The following is a 14,415-nucleotide window of genomic DNA, read 5'->3' on the forward strand; positions in this document are numbered from 1 at the left end:
TGGTCTACCGACGTTGGCTCCTGGCATGGAGCTGGCAAGGCGGGGGCGCGAGCCCGTCTGGAGGGGGAGCGCTCTTTGCCCTTTGGTCTCTCCTTGGAGGACTTAGCCTTTTTAGAGGCCGAATCACGATCAGCCTTGTCACGGTGCCTCTTCTTCCCGGTCTTAGGAGTCTCCTCCAAAGGGAAGAATGGGTTGTCAGGGAGATCCAAGAGAACAGCGGCCGCCGCTGATGAGGAAGGCCCCGGTCCCTTGGATGCCTTGGAGGATGCAGGCGAGGCGAGATGGTCCTCTGGCTTGGAAGCCTCCTTCGAACGGGGGCCCTCCGCTCCCTCCTTTGGCTTGGAGGCCCGTTCGGTACCCTCAGTCCCCGATGGTTTATGGGGGCGCTTGGAGGGTTTGTCGGTGGCACTGGGCGGTTTAGAGCCACGGGCCACATCGGCGGTGGTGGAAGGGGTCCCGGCCGGGACACACACCACGCTGGGGAAGGCGGCTCTTCCCGATCCCACGCTGGAGACACTTGCTCGAGAGGATGCAGCGGGGGGCCCCAGAGGCGGGACAGAAGAGGACCGCGAACCTCTTTCTTGCAGCTTTCCCAGGGCAATCGCCGAAGTAAGCCGGGACTCACGGTTTTTCCGGGCCTGGGAAGAGAGGGATCTGCAGAGTGCGCAGGCCTTTGGGTCGTGGCTTGGACCAAGGCAGAGCAGGCAGGTAGAGTGCGGATCCTGAACGGGCATTTTGCCCTTGCAAATGTCGCACTTCTTGAAAGCCGCAGGCATCTCAAAGTCTAAGGAGTCCGAAGGTCCGAAGTTACCAGGGGCGGGAGACAAAGAATGGTCAGAAAACAGTCCGAAGTCAAAAACGAAAGTGATTCCTAGCAAGCAAAGCAAGCGAAGGTTCCTCTGAAGCAGCTAGCGCGGCGGAAAAAAGGAACTGGGGAAAGAGCGGGAAGGCAGGGGCCTTATAACGGGTGGGCGGAGTTACCGCCAAAAAGTTGCAATTTGTGCAGAGTGAGCTCTGCACAGTGATTCCAGTAGGTTCCGAGCAGCACTGCGCAGGCGCAGTGAAACCCATTTGTATGATTCGCAGAGACCACGAAGAAGAAATACATAACCCATGGACACTTTACCAAGTTATCATGCAAGTACAGGAAGTAAACGGAGGGCATGGGATTGTGGTACACACCCAATATACCACAAATGGAAAACTGGCTGATTAACAGAGCTTATGTCAGGGACGTCGCCGGGGGGGGGGAGTTCTGGGGGTCCGGACCCCCCCTTCCATTAGAAAAATGAATGGTGTGTGCTGCTGCGCCGCTGCACTCAAGCCCCATTATAATGGTGGCACTTAGTCTGGACCCCCCTTCCTAAAATCCTGGCTACTTCCCTGCTTATGTATACAAAGATTCTGCACTCATAGGACTATTTGTGAAACTATGGACCTGCCTGTCCAGACACACCCTGTCAGTCTTTTGTAGTGCTGCCCAAAACTTACTACATGTCTTTTATAAGAGAAACCTGGACAACTTGGGTGTGACATACAAACTAGTGAAAAAGCAGTGCTTTGATTTAAGCTGATTTTCAAAGGGCTAAATGAAATTTCCTTTCTATTTCTCAGACCATATATTGGCCACCAAAGACTCATTGTTCATTAGAGCTGTACGGCTCACAATACACATGTACACCAATGCTGCAGTGGTTCTCTATATTCACACAAAACCTAAATGTAGCTCTGTTGGGTGTACGGGGAAAGCAGTCTTTTCAGATGCAGTACAACTGAATGAGAAGCTGTTATGTTCAAGCCCAGTTTAAATTACCATGAAATAATTATATATTGATGTTCATGTACAGTAACTGAGGCTTGTGCTTGGTGTCCTGTAATGACAGCGCAACAAAAATGAATGCCTCTTGCCTGTATTTTTGCATGCAGATATATAACATGTGGATCTGCATTGTAAGACTATGCCCTGATAACCCTGCTCCAGCATCCACGTTCATATGGAATGTCTGGAAAAGGGCATTCATGTCTGGAAAAGGGCACTCATGTGGGTAAATCTAGATGCATAAAGGTGCTGTATGTGACTGCACAATCACTGCTGTGGGTCATGCCTGCACAACTACAGAACATTTGTGGTGTGAAAGGCATATGCAAAGCTTGAAGCTCATGTCCTGACCCTAAAACACAGACATGCACAGTCACACACACTGCCAAATTGGAATATCTAAAATAAACCCTGTAGCCCACAAGCCCATTAACACCATTTCCCATTGCTCTGTATTGTAAGAATTCATATTATTTTGTCTTCATTCAAATGCAGGGAGTTCTGATGAATTCTATATCTCTGCATTAACAGCAGACACTAATTAAACAATTACTGAAAATCTCAGCAAGTTTCGTGCTGCAGTTATGAAAACTAAGACCCGGTACAGACTCCCGGAAAGCGGTGGTTTGGGGCTGATTTTAGAGCTCGGGAGTGCAGAGCATCCACACACCACTGGCGCCATGATGGTGTGGCCTCGTCCACATGGGGGCCGCCATGATGGCGTGAGCATGCTGCAGCACCCAGACTGTGCTGGCTGGAAGTGATGTGACCAGGGCGTGCGAGCACGCCAATTGTGCCCCTTCCAGGAAGCTGCTTTTGGCAGCTTGTTTTTGTTCCCAAGAGGGAGCACATCACTGCCACACCTTTTAGTTGCTGCGGCAACAATGCGGGGCAAAAACGGGCGGCACAGAAGTGCTCGTCTGTCAAGCCCCTAAGGCACAGGTACTGTAAAGTCAACCTGTTCTGTGCCTGTTCTATCATACTTTTTTGCTTTCTTACACTACTTCTGTTAAATCCACCTCTGCTGAATTATGCATTGAATTGTTATGTGTTTATTTCAGTTTGAATTTTGTGACTTATTTCTCTGTCTTATGGTCTGTGGATAGGAATAAAATTAAAATTATTTATTAAAATGAAACATAAAATGTTTCCAATGTAAATTTCGCTTCCTGATTTCCCCTAAAGAACAGACTGGTTTGTGGTTGATTTTTCTTCATCTTAAACAGTGCAAATAGAAGGTGGGCTGGCAGAGGACAGACATTACCTTTGGAGAAAATAAATCCATCTTTTGGTTTGACACGACAGCGATAACTTTAGGCTGCATTTCTCCCACAGGGCCAGTACTCTTTTCCTGTAGCATTTGAAGCTTTCATAAAAACTAATCTGATCTTTTACCTCAGTGGATAAAATTGTATAGCTCAAGCTTGCCGCCAGCTAAATCTCATAGAGGTGCAATCATCTTTGCCCAATTGTGCTGAACTAGGTACTGTATTATATTTTTTGGGGGGTGGGAGAGGAAACACAACTTTCTTTATTGTGGCAGGGACCAATCTGTCTTAAGACCCAAAGTTCAGCAGTCGATCAAAGAACATCAATGGGACCTGACATGCTATCTGGTAACTTAAATGGCCAATCGTTTTTCATATGCTTTCACAAAACCTTGCAGCCACAGAAAGAAGCATTTTCATTTTTAAGAGGCTTTGCACTAAGATTGGTAAAAAGAAGGAATAAATGAAAGGGACCTCAGTATCAGGATTTTGTACAAGATTATCGATCAGATACTATAATTGTGATTACTTCCTTCCATTTCCCTTCACCTTGTACTGAAAAAGTCTGCTAAAACACACACACACACACACACACTCTCAGATGGAGAAAAGGCATTTTAAAATTTACCTTTGGCACTCCAGTAGTGTTTAGAAAAATCACTGAAGACTGGAAATGACTCTTTTCTAATACAGAGTTAAATATAGTCTTTAGACTGATTCTTCTAATATAGTCATTACATTGATTTTTTGACCAAGACAGTTTAGAGAAACTATTTTTTATTGTTGAAGTATTACAAATGAGTGTTTTATGGATAGCCTTCCAGAAAGATAAAGCTCCCTGAGAAACTGAAGCCCTAATGCATGGTAAAGCTTAGGGTTTATTATGAAAAATCAATAAAAACAGTAGATATATTTGGCCATTTTTAAAAAAAAAAAAAAAAAGACTCTTCAGTGGCAAAACCACAATCCAACACTGAGTGCTTAGACCCAAGAGGGACCAATGGACGTAAGTATACCCATCTATGATATAAAGAACTGCTTCATACCAAGAGATCACAAAACTATCCCAGACAAACTACAATTTAGGGTCTGAGATTATGAGGGATTTCTAATACCTTTTTAAAACTAATTGCAAGTTTTTTAACTGTTAGAATGCTAATTTGAATCCTGTTGCTAGTTCCAAATAGAGTAGATTTATTATATCAATGGGACTTATCAGATGTTGACTCACCGTTCAACAACTGATTCAATGAGTCTGAGATATTTTGAGCTGACCAACAGGATTCCAGCCTATGTTTTTATGCACATACACACATCACACAATTCTAAGAATTAGGCAAAACTTGAATTTTAGGACAAATGCATTAAAGAAGCATCATAATCTTAGAATCTAAACTATAATGTACTTAATTTACAGATGTTACACACACACACACACACAGCGTGTTTGAGTGTAAGGACTAGGACTCTGAAGATTAGTGCTCCACTTTGGCCATTCAGAGAACACAGACTGTGGATTTATAATCCAGAAAGATTGATACTACTGAAGATTGGGGTCAATTTCCTGTCTGGTGGATGACCTTTCGGTGAGTCACACAATCTCAGCCCCAGAAAACCCTGTGATAAATTTGCCTTAGGGTTGCCACAAGTGAGAAATGACTTTAAGGCACACAACAACAACAACAAATACACACAGAGAGATATGTACATTAAAAAATAGCAATACTGTGGATCCACTGATAAAAACCAGTATATTCTACCATGCCCTGTTGTTACTGGAGTGATTTTCCAGCATCTCAAACTGGTGCATTTATCTTCACTTTGAGATTTCAACTGGAGACACCCAGGATTGAATTGAGGATATTTTCCCTCCACATCACAGATGAGCAACTGAAGCAGATTTAGATGCCAATTTTCTGCCCCTGGGACTTTGTGAGGACTGCATAGATTTCTAAAATGCTTCCCCTCCCCAAATAGGGGACTGCAACCTAATTAAAAGGGACATTGTCTTTTTCCAGGAGCAGGAAAAAGGTCAGTACAGAGAGTTGGAAGGGTCAAGTGTCAAATAAGCACCCTTGGGTGGTGCCACATACAGTCCCAGTGCTTTACTTTGGCCACCTTCATTCCTGAGCTATTCAGAGAACACAGATTGTGGTTTTATAATCCAGAAAGGTTGATTATACTGTACAATGGTATTGATCTAAATTTAAATGCTTTTGTTGTTGTTAATTACTGTCAAGTTGACTTCAACGTATGACAACCCTATGAAGAAGAAACCTCCAAGTCACCCTGTCATCAACAATTCTGCTCAGGTACAGCAAACTGAGTGTTGCGGCTTCATTGACTGAAGTTATTAACCCTTAACACAGTTTTTCTCTTTTCCTATTCTACCTCACCAAAATATCATTATTGGAGCTTATCACATGTACTTTAAAACCAGCTCCAGCCTCCCAGGCTGGAGCCAGGATACGGGATAGAGGTGGGAATTGTCACATGTGTTTTTATGTATATTTCAGTGAGCTGTAATCCTGTCTCGATCCATCTGGGAGAGGCGGGAAATATAAATAAACTATTATATTATTATTATTATTATTAAGTGCTGCCATTCACTGCCCGCCATCAGTGCAGGTCCACGCTGGGTTCCAGACACACTCTCCTAGCACTTTTTAAAAGTCGGAAGCTCCATTGTCTCTTCTATTGAGTCATGTCTTCTCATGATATGCCCAAAGCACAACAGTCTCAGTTTAGTCATCTTGGCTTTTAAGGACAGTTCATGCTTGATTTGCTCTAAGACCCATTTACTGTCTTTTTGACAGTTCATGGTATCCACAGTACTCTCCTCCAGCACAACATTTCAAATGAGTTTATTTTCTTCATATCAGTTTGCTTCATTGTCCAGCTCTCACAACCATACACACATAGGAAATCACTTCAGAGGTATCCACTGCATTTCTTCCTCATTGTTTTCTGACAGCAAGGGAAAATAATTTCACTTTGTTTGGTTTCCAGTAATTAAATTGTTCCTCTAAATCCCTGCTGGCCTCTTCGGTCTGCCTTTGAATTGAACTCTTTTTTTTCCCATTCAAGTTCTGTCTGTGTTTGATTTGTCCCTGTTCTTTATTGCTGCATTCAGTTTTTTAAGTGGTCTCAACTTGTTTGAATTGTACCCTCCAATATATGTTTCTAATTGATCTGTGACACTTTAAGTGTCCTAATCCAGGAACAACAAGAACCACCAGAACAGCCACCACAATTTCACCTATCCACTGAACTAAATGGAGAATGATACATACAAACCAGGAAAGTAATACCACTAAGGAGATATCGCTTCTGATGCTGTTTGCATGGCTGCTCATTTTGTCTCATTATCTGTATCATGTTTGCATGGCTGCTCATTTTGACTCATTATCTGTATCATGAGAGCCAGTGTGATGTACTGTAGTGGTTTGAACATTGGATTGCTATTCTGGAGACCAGGGTTCAAATCCCTGCTCAGCCACAGAAACCCAGTGGGTAACCCTGGGCTAGTCGCACTCTCTCAGCTTCAGAGGAAGGCAACGGCAAACCACTCGAGAAATCTTGCCAAGAAAACCCTGTGATAGGCTCACTTCAGAGTCACCATAAGTCAGAAATGACTTGGAGGCACACAATGTGTCTCATGGTCAATGCAGAAAGTTAAGAAGTTTAGCCTATTTCACTTCCAAGTGAAGAATTTACAAAAATTCCATAAACCAACTGTCCTTCACAAGCACCTCACTGGAAACATAGAGCTTCAGATACACATCTACTAGCCAGCTTTTACAATCTCCCTGATTCTCATCTATCAAAATCATAGTTTGGAGACACCTGGAAGTTCAAACATTTGAACTTGTTACTTGAGAACAAATGTAATGTAATGATTACAGTGTCAGATTATGAGTTAATAAGTTCAAATCTACATTTAAGCTCAAAGCTCCCTGGATGACTCTGGGACAGATTTTATCTTTCAGCCTAGTGTTTGCTTGTTTATTGAATTTCTATCCTACCTTTCTCCTGAGATGAGATTCATGTGTTCCCCACAGGCTTATTGTTAGGATAAAAAGGGTGGGATGGTGGCCATGTGCCCCACCCTAGACTCCTTTCAGGACAAGCAAGATACATTAAAAATGAAACAAATATTCACAATTACCTGCTAACCATAAAATATAGTGAAAAGTATTGCATACACAAACCACTTCGTTGCATGAATGAGGAGTGTCTGGTATTGCGATAAAAATGGAAATGATGTAAAAGGCTTCCATTGTTTTGCACCATTTCCAGTTTAGCCACAGTAAGGTGGGGGAATCATTTACAAATGCTACACTTACGAGTTCTGGATGAAAAGCCACTAGTGATTTATGCAACCATTTCAGGGTATTGTTTCTTTTATCACAAGGATGCAGGCCCAGTGTCCCTTTTGTATCAGTTGGTGCTATACAGGACTCTCCATGCTGGATCAGTCTCAGCCATGTGTAGTTGAATTTTTGGTTCTGCACAAAGGAAAAAACTTGTTACATACTATACTTTGGTTGCTGGCAATCAGACTTAGGGCCGAAACAAATGGTCCTAAAGGGGCGGCTTGATGCCGCCCCTTTGAATGCTGGGTTGACACCGCCCCTTTGAATGCCCCAACTTGGATTTTTGCCAGCACAAAAAGAAGCTGCAAAATGCCACTCCTTTTTGAGCAAGCAAAAAGCCGTCTTTTCTTCCACCACCATGGCTTTGCAGCTGTCCTGCGGTGTGTGGCATATAAATGCTGTGTTGCCAGAGTGCTCCAAAGCTGCCCACCGTATGGTCAAGGGGTGGCATCAGAGTGTGCAGCATCTAAACTCAGCACTCTGATGCTGCCCCCAAGCCAGCGCAAAGGGGCTTTCTTTCACCTCTTAACCCGCACTCCTGGCTTTTAAATGATAAAAACTATATGGTCAAACAACAAGCAATACTGCACATCTATCCAGAAACCCCACTGAATTCCATGGGAGATATGCCCACAATATATACAGGTTTAAAGCCTAAGGCTGCTCTTATATTTAACATTTATTGCATGAGGAAGTATTCAGTACCTCCCTTCTTCTCTTTTCTGTCTGATTAATGTTTGCACCTCCACAAAAGGTATATCACTTTTAAAGATGAAGAGATAAAAAATAAATAAAGATGAAGAGATCTAATTTTAATTTTTAACCACAAACAGATCCACATATAATACTGTAAGTGAACAAATCAAACTTAATAAAATAAGCTTTTAACTCATAACATAAAATGCAAATCTAACGTGAGCAATTAGATTTTAATTTATTTGGGGGAAAATGAATGACAACTCATGACTCACTCAAGGACATAAGCCACTCTTTGCCACATCCCCTACATTTCCACCTTGAATCCCCTGGGAATGTAGGCACCCCAAGTTGGGAACCCCTGATTTAGCCCATGAATTCTAAAGAGACTGGCTCAATGGCATTTTCATAGCCCTACAAATATCCACAGTGCTCATCATTTTCCTTGCTGTCTTTTAATTACCACTGCTGGCTAATCTATTCAGACTTATTTTGTAAGTTGCCATCCGGGCACTAGTCTTCCTACTAATCCCCTAAGAAGTAGATGGAGCTGCTGAGATTCTTCTCTAGGTCTTGGGATACAAACTGGCCCATTCTGGGATACTGACTTCCAGAGTAAGGAAAAAAATATATCTTTGGTTTGTTGTTGTTGTTTTGTTTTTTGTACTACAACTCACAGAATCCTCCAGCCAACAATTTCAGTGGCCATGGGGGGGGGGGGGTTGGGAGATTTCTAGAGCTCTAGTCTAAAGAAAAGTAACTTTTCCCAACTCTGCTCTTTTTCAGCTCTGCTCTTCTCTGGTTGAATACAGTACTAGAATTATTGTTCTCATTGGTTGCTATTGCAAATAACCTGGTCCTAATTTTTAGCTGCACCACTACAAAGTGCCACAGGTCATGTATGCTTTCACAAGGACTAAAGGTAGCAACAGCCATGCAGTGGATCCACCAAAACTTTAACAAAGTTCCCATATTCAGTGCTTGCTTGAGACGCTGGCATTTAAAAGGCCACACGATGCCTTTCAGATGCAAGACAGTGAGGTGGACTGCATAAGACTTTGGGGAGGTAATGGGAAGCTGTTACTCACTTAAAAAAAAAAAAAGGGGGGGGGATACCTGCAGTTGTTTAACAAGGTCTGCACATTCACAAGATTATATCATTCTAGCCAATTCAGTCTGTATTTCCCTCAAAAATTATTTCTCTTTCCTTATAGGAAGATTGGCCTCTTAACCCCAGAAGCCACACTGAATTTCAAGATATCGGGGGGCTGTACTATACTGGTGGAAGGGGCCAAAGCCAAATAGCTGGAATCAAAATACCATCCTGTTTTTGCATAAAGCCCTTATTTCCACTAACCTAGCTTTCAAGAGAGACATGGTAATCTTTTAGAACAGGAGAAATGCCTGTGCAAAAACAGGGAAATCACCAAATGATATCATGGGACAACTGGGGAAACCGAGAGGGCTCGACTGGTATGCTAGGAGAGTTGGACTTAGAGCCAGGGCTTATGGTTCTCCTGCCCTGCATCTTACAATAGTGCCAATATAGATTTTTCTTTTCTTACAGCAGTATCTGTACAGAAGTTAGAAAACTCCAACAACAACCAATCAAAAATGAATTATAGGTTTGAAACAAACATATACTGAAATAAGTAACCCAGAAAGAAGTTATAATGAACAGCTACTATTATTCTGAGAGCTCTGGGAAGGTTTTTGTCATCCTGAAGACAAAGCAAGATATCACAGGAGTCTTTTTCACATGACACAGTTCTAGCACTATGAATCCATATCAACTGCTATGACTGCCTTCTATAGAATCTTGGGATTTGTAGATTGGCAAGAGTTCTCTAGTCAGAGGGAATCCTAACTACCACGCCAAACTACAAATCCCACCATTCCATAGGATACAGCCATGGCGGTTCAAATGGTATCAAAGTGCTATAATTGTGTAGTGTGAAAGAGACCAGGGAGTTTATTGCACAGGCCCTGGAACAGGCGTTACAAAAGAGGGCACGATGGGAACGGAAGGCGACATAGAATGCAATTTACTGCACAGGAGAATGCCACTGCCGGAAGTTCTCATTGCGTTCCAGATACGTCCCAGAGGGGGCGATTTTCAGGAATGCGTCTAAATAGTTTCTGAAAATCGCCTCCTGGGGAATGCATCCAGATCGCAATGAGAACTTCTGGCCGCAGTAAACTACGTTCTATGCCGCCTTCCATTCCCATCACACCCTCTTTTGTACCTCCCAGGATTGATAAGCTCCCAGGATTCTAGGCATGTAAGCAATGTAACAATGGCGGGGTACAGACCGCCGCTTTGCGGCGGTCTGCCACCGCCACCGGCTAGTCCATGGGGGAGCCGGAGCCTCCACACGGCGCGGCTCCCCTGCGGACTGAAAAAGAAGCTCCAAAATGGAGCTTCTTTTTCCGTCGCGTTTGCGACGTAGCGAGGCGCCAGGGGCGCACTCGCTACGTCACAAGGGACGCGACGCGTACGGACGCTCAGCGTCCGATACGCAAAGATGGCGCCGGCCATGTAGAAGGGCCGGCGCCATCTTGTACAGACGGAGTCCGTACTAGGCCCAGGGGCGTCTATAAGAGACGCCCCTTTTTTAAAATGGGACGTCCTCCGGACGTCCCAAATGGCAGTACAGAAAGCCCCAATAGCTACTTTAAAAGTACTACTATCACATCCTGGATGGACAGTACTCAGTCTTTTGTTGCTCACACCTGTAACAAATTGAGAAGAATATTACCTTCTATCTGATAACCTCTGCCTGATAACCTCTCCAGGCAACTGGTATTGAATCACTCTTACTGTCAAGAAGTTCCTTTGAATGTTCAATTGAAATCTACTCTCTTGAAACTTCTGATCATTAGACTTGGTCTTACCTTCTGGGTAAGACCCCTCCTCTCTGTGACAGCCCTTGAAATATTTAAAGAGTGCCATCATGTCACCCCTCAGTCTTCTCCTCACCAGGCTGAACATGCCCAGCCCCTTCAACCTTTCTTTATATGCTTTGATTTCCATACCTGTTATCATCTAATTGCCCTTCTCTGAACTTATTCTAGCTTATCTAAATCCTTCTTAAAATGAGGGGCCTTATAATTGAATGCAGTATTCCAAAAGAACCCTGACCAGTGCAGAATATAGTGAGACAATTATTTTCTTCAACTTGGAAACTATGCTTCTATTAATGCAGGCTAAAATAGAAGTCACCTTCTTTGCTGCAGCATCACACTGCTGGCTCAAGTTCAATTTATGATCAACAATAATCCTAAAGTCCTTTTGCATGTAGAACTGCTGAGCCATGTATTGCCCATCCTATACCTGTGCATTTGGTTTTTGTGGCCTAAATGTAAAAATTTGCATTTGGCTTAATCTTCTGGTTTATCTTGGTCCTTTTGAATTAATTTCCTACTTTCACATGTATTAGAGACCTTTCCCAGTTTTGTGTCATTTGCAAACTTTTATTGTTTGGGGTATTAAAAAGTGTACTTTTTTAGAGGCCAAATAGAGAAGTTGAATAGTGCGTGCGCCACACCACATGTCATGCAAGAGCCCCATTATTTTCAATGGGGCTCAAGCATATGCACTATTTGCCTTACACAGAGGAGTCTGGATCGCCACGTAAGGCAAGGGTGTACTGTATATACTGTAACTGGAAGATGCAAATATAAAGTGAGTGGCAAGGACTCTGAAGAACTACATCCAGAGTTGCACTGTGATCTGTGCACAAAATGGTAACTAGTGTCAAGGTAACTACTGGGAGGAGAGTTCTTTTATGGTTCCTGAAAGCTGGAGATGGCGAAGACGTTGGGCACTCCCCCCTACAGAGGGCACTACCCAGTGTCAATGATTGGCAACTTCACTGCATGTTGGAGCATAAATCCCTCCCTGTAGTGGCTCCACTTTTTAGACACTAATCACTCATGCCTTGTTTTAAGGAAGGACTGTTTTTCCTAGAGTGGACTGTACATATGAGCCACCTTAAAACAAGGCATTCACCACCACACACATTGTTTACATATAAAAAAGGTGGAGGTATTTCCACTACTACACTGTGGCATCAAAGGCAGAGGCAGAGGGGTAATAGACAGGGAGGGTCCAACACCACCCATCCACCCACCCAACCCCAGTCTGTGGCTATTGCCCAGTGCTGCTGCTGTCCATGCTTTTTGGTATTATACCCCACAGTATCCTAAAAATGGTGGGAGGGAAGCCTACAGGTAAAACCCACCCACTGTGTGTAGGGCTGGTCTGTGTTCTCTATATTGGCCTTTCAAACAGATATTTTAAGACATTTGTTTGAACAATCCCATTTAGTTTCTAACATGCAGAATCCAAAGGAAACCCAAGGACATTCTTACCTTGTTGTTAACATCACAAGTTTCAAAAGCCAGACTTGATTGATTCACAGTAATGCATTTAGCCAAGGCAATATTAATAATCTATAACAAATAAACAATTGAAGCAAAAATTTAGAAAAGTGGCTTCTAAGTAGGCATAAAATCCTATTATGTAGATCACATAAAACACCAAGGCATACATCGGCTTAAAACACTATTGACATGATACAGCAAGAACATTTCAAAACCATTAGATTTCTTAGTTACTGGTTATTGTCATCTCTAAGCGGTAACTATGAAATCATAATATAAAATTTGTTGTTGTTGTGTGTCTTCAAGTCGTTTCTGACTTATGGCGACTGTAAGGTAACCAGATCATGGTATTTTTTTGGCAAAGTTTTTCCAGAAGAGGTTTGACATTGCCTTCCCCTGAGGCTGGGTACTGGTTCCCCTGGGTACTCATTTTAGTGACCTCAGAAGGATACAAGTCTGAGTCGAGCTTGAGCCCTTCACTGGTATTGAACTCGCAACCTTATGGTTTGTGAGTGAGTGGCTGCAGTACAGGCATTTAACCACTGTGCCACCAGGGCTCCTTATTGTATGTTGTATTGCAATTCCCATCATCCTTCCCTATTGGCAGTGCTGTCTAGGACATATTGGATTTTCAGGTTAATGTTTGGTGGGAGTTATCCACTCCTGCTCTACAGTAAAGAGGTCTGCCTGCCTGCCTTCTTCTTCTGTCAGAACAGGAAAGCTACTATGAGTAAGGTGAAGTAAACAGGAAATATAGGTGTTGTACAGACTGGTGAAAGCACCGGCCTGCATACGTACTAGAGTTGCCTCGGGGCCCTGCTTATATACACCCTGCAACCCTAGTACGTAATCTGTATGTCAAAATGGCAACACCCAATACACATGGGCGCCGCCATTTTGACGTGGCGGATGCTTAGCGTCTGCACGTCCCGGCGCCATTGTGATGCCGCAAGTGCGACATTGGTGCATTGCACCGTCACAATGGCGCCACATAAAGAATCCAATTTGGGGCAGCCTGTAGGCGCTCCTTTCCCTGCCGGATTGGGGCTTCAGCTACCAGAATGGCAAGCCTCCAAGGCCCTGATCCGGCGCTTTCCAGGCCGCTTCCCCGCGGCCTGGAAAGGAGTGTCCTTGGGGCTTCATGCCCCAAGGACACCTGACGGCGGCGGGGAGGAGGAGAATTTGCGTCGCTGGCGCAGACATCTAAAGGCTGGGCCAGCAACGCAAACCATAGCGCCTTCGTGCGCCGCGGAAAGACGTCACATTCGTGCCGCCCCGTTTGGAGGCGACATATTAGTGACGTTGTAATAGCAGCCCCGTGTGGAACGGGCGCCATTTTGTACGTCCTGGGGACGTATTGGGGTTAGGTGCATGCGTAAGGCACGCACTTTGCCTAACTCTAGTACGTCCCCAGGACGTACTTTACGCCCATTTGTAACGGGTCTTTTTGCTCCGTGGGGAAGCCCCGCGGTCTGGAGGCTGCAACTTCCCCGCAGAGCAAACTAGGGTGGCGGGAGACTGCCCGCTTTGGGCGGTCTATTTCCCGCCATAGATAGTGGTTGAATCCTAAATTCTTCTTTATATACCGCTTCATATCGCCTAAGCAGTGTCTAAGTGGTTTACAACTGTAAGCTAATTTGCCCCCAACAATCTGGGTACTCATTTTAGCGACCTCAGAAGGATGCAAGCCTGAGTCAAGCTTGAGCCTTTTTGCTGGTCTTGAACTCGCAACCTTGTGGTTTTGAGTGAGTGCCTGCAGTACAGGCATCAAATGAATAGAAGTAAAACCATTCTCATGGAACAACCCATCATACGAATGGACTGAAAACTTAGGTTTCAGCGAATTCTAAACCATTCATTTGGGGAAAAG

The 14,415-nt window shown here is 43.9% G+C and overlaps 1 protein-coding gene across 1 annotated transcript in view; it reads right to left on the bottom strand.

The window, feature by feature from the left end:
- GALNT5 (polypeptide N-acetylgalactosaminyltransferase 5) overlaps positions 1-14,415 on the bottom strand; it is a 53,216-nt gene that overhangs the window by 7,858 nt on the left and 30,943 nt on the right. Inside the window, exons 8-9 of the mRNA XM_042446337.1 lie at positions 12,534-12,614; positions 7,434-7,595 (exon numbers count right to left, since the gene is read on the bottom strand). Of these exons, the coding sequence (XP_042302271.1) occupies positions 7,434-7,595; positions 12,534-12,614 (243 nt within the window). The remainder of the gene's footprint in view (positions 1-7,433; positions 7,596-12,533; positions 12,615-14,415) is intronic.

The sequence above is a fragment of the Sceloporus undulatus genome, chromosome 1, assembly GCF_019175285.1.
Source record: "Sceloporus undulatus isolate JIND9_A2432 ecotype Alabama chromosome 1, SceUnd_v1.1, whole genome shotgun sequence".
Classification (NCBI taxonomy): domain Eukaryota; kingdom Metazoa; phylum Chordata; class Lepidosauria; order Squamata; family Phrynosomatidae; genus Sceloporus; species Sceloporus undulatus.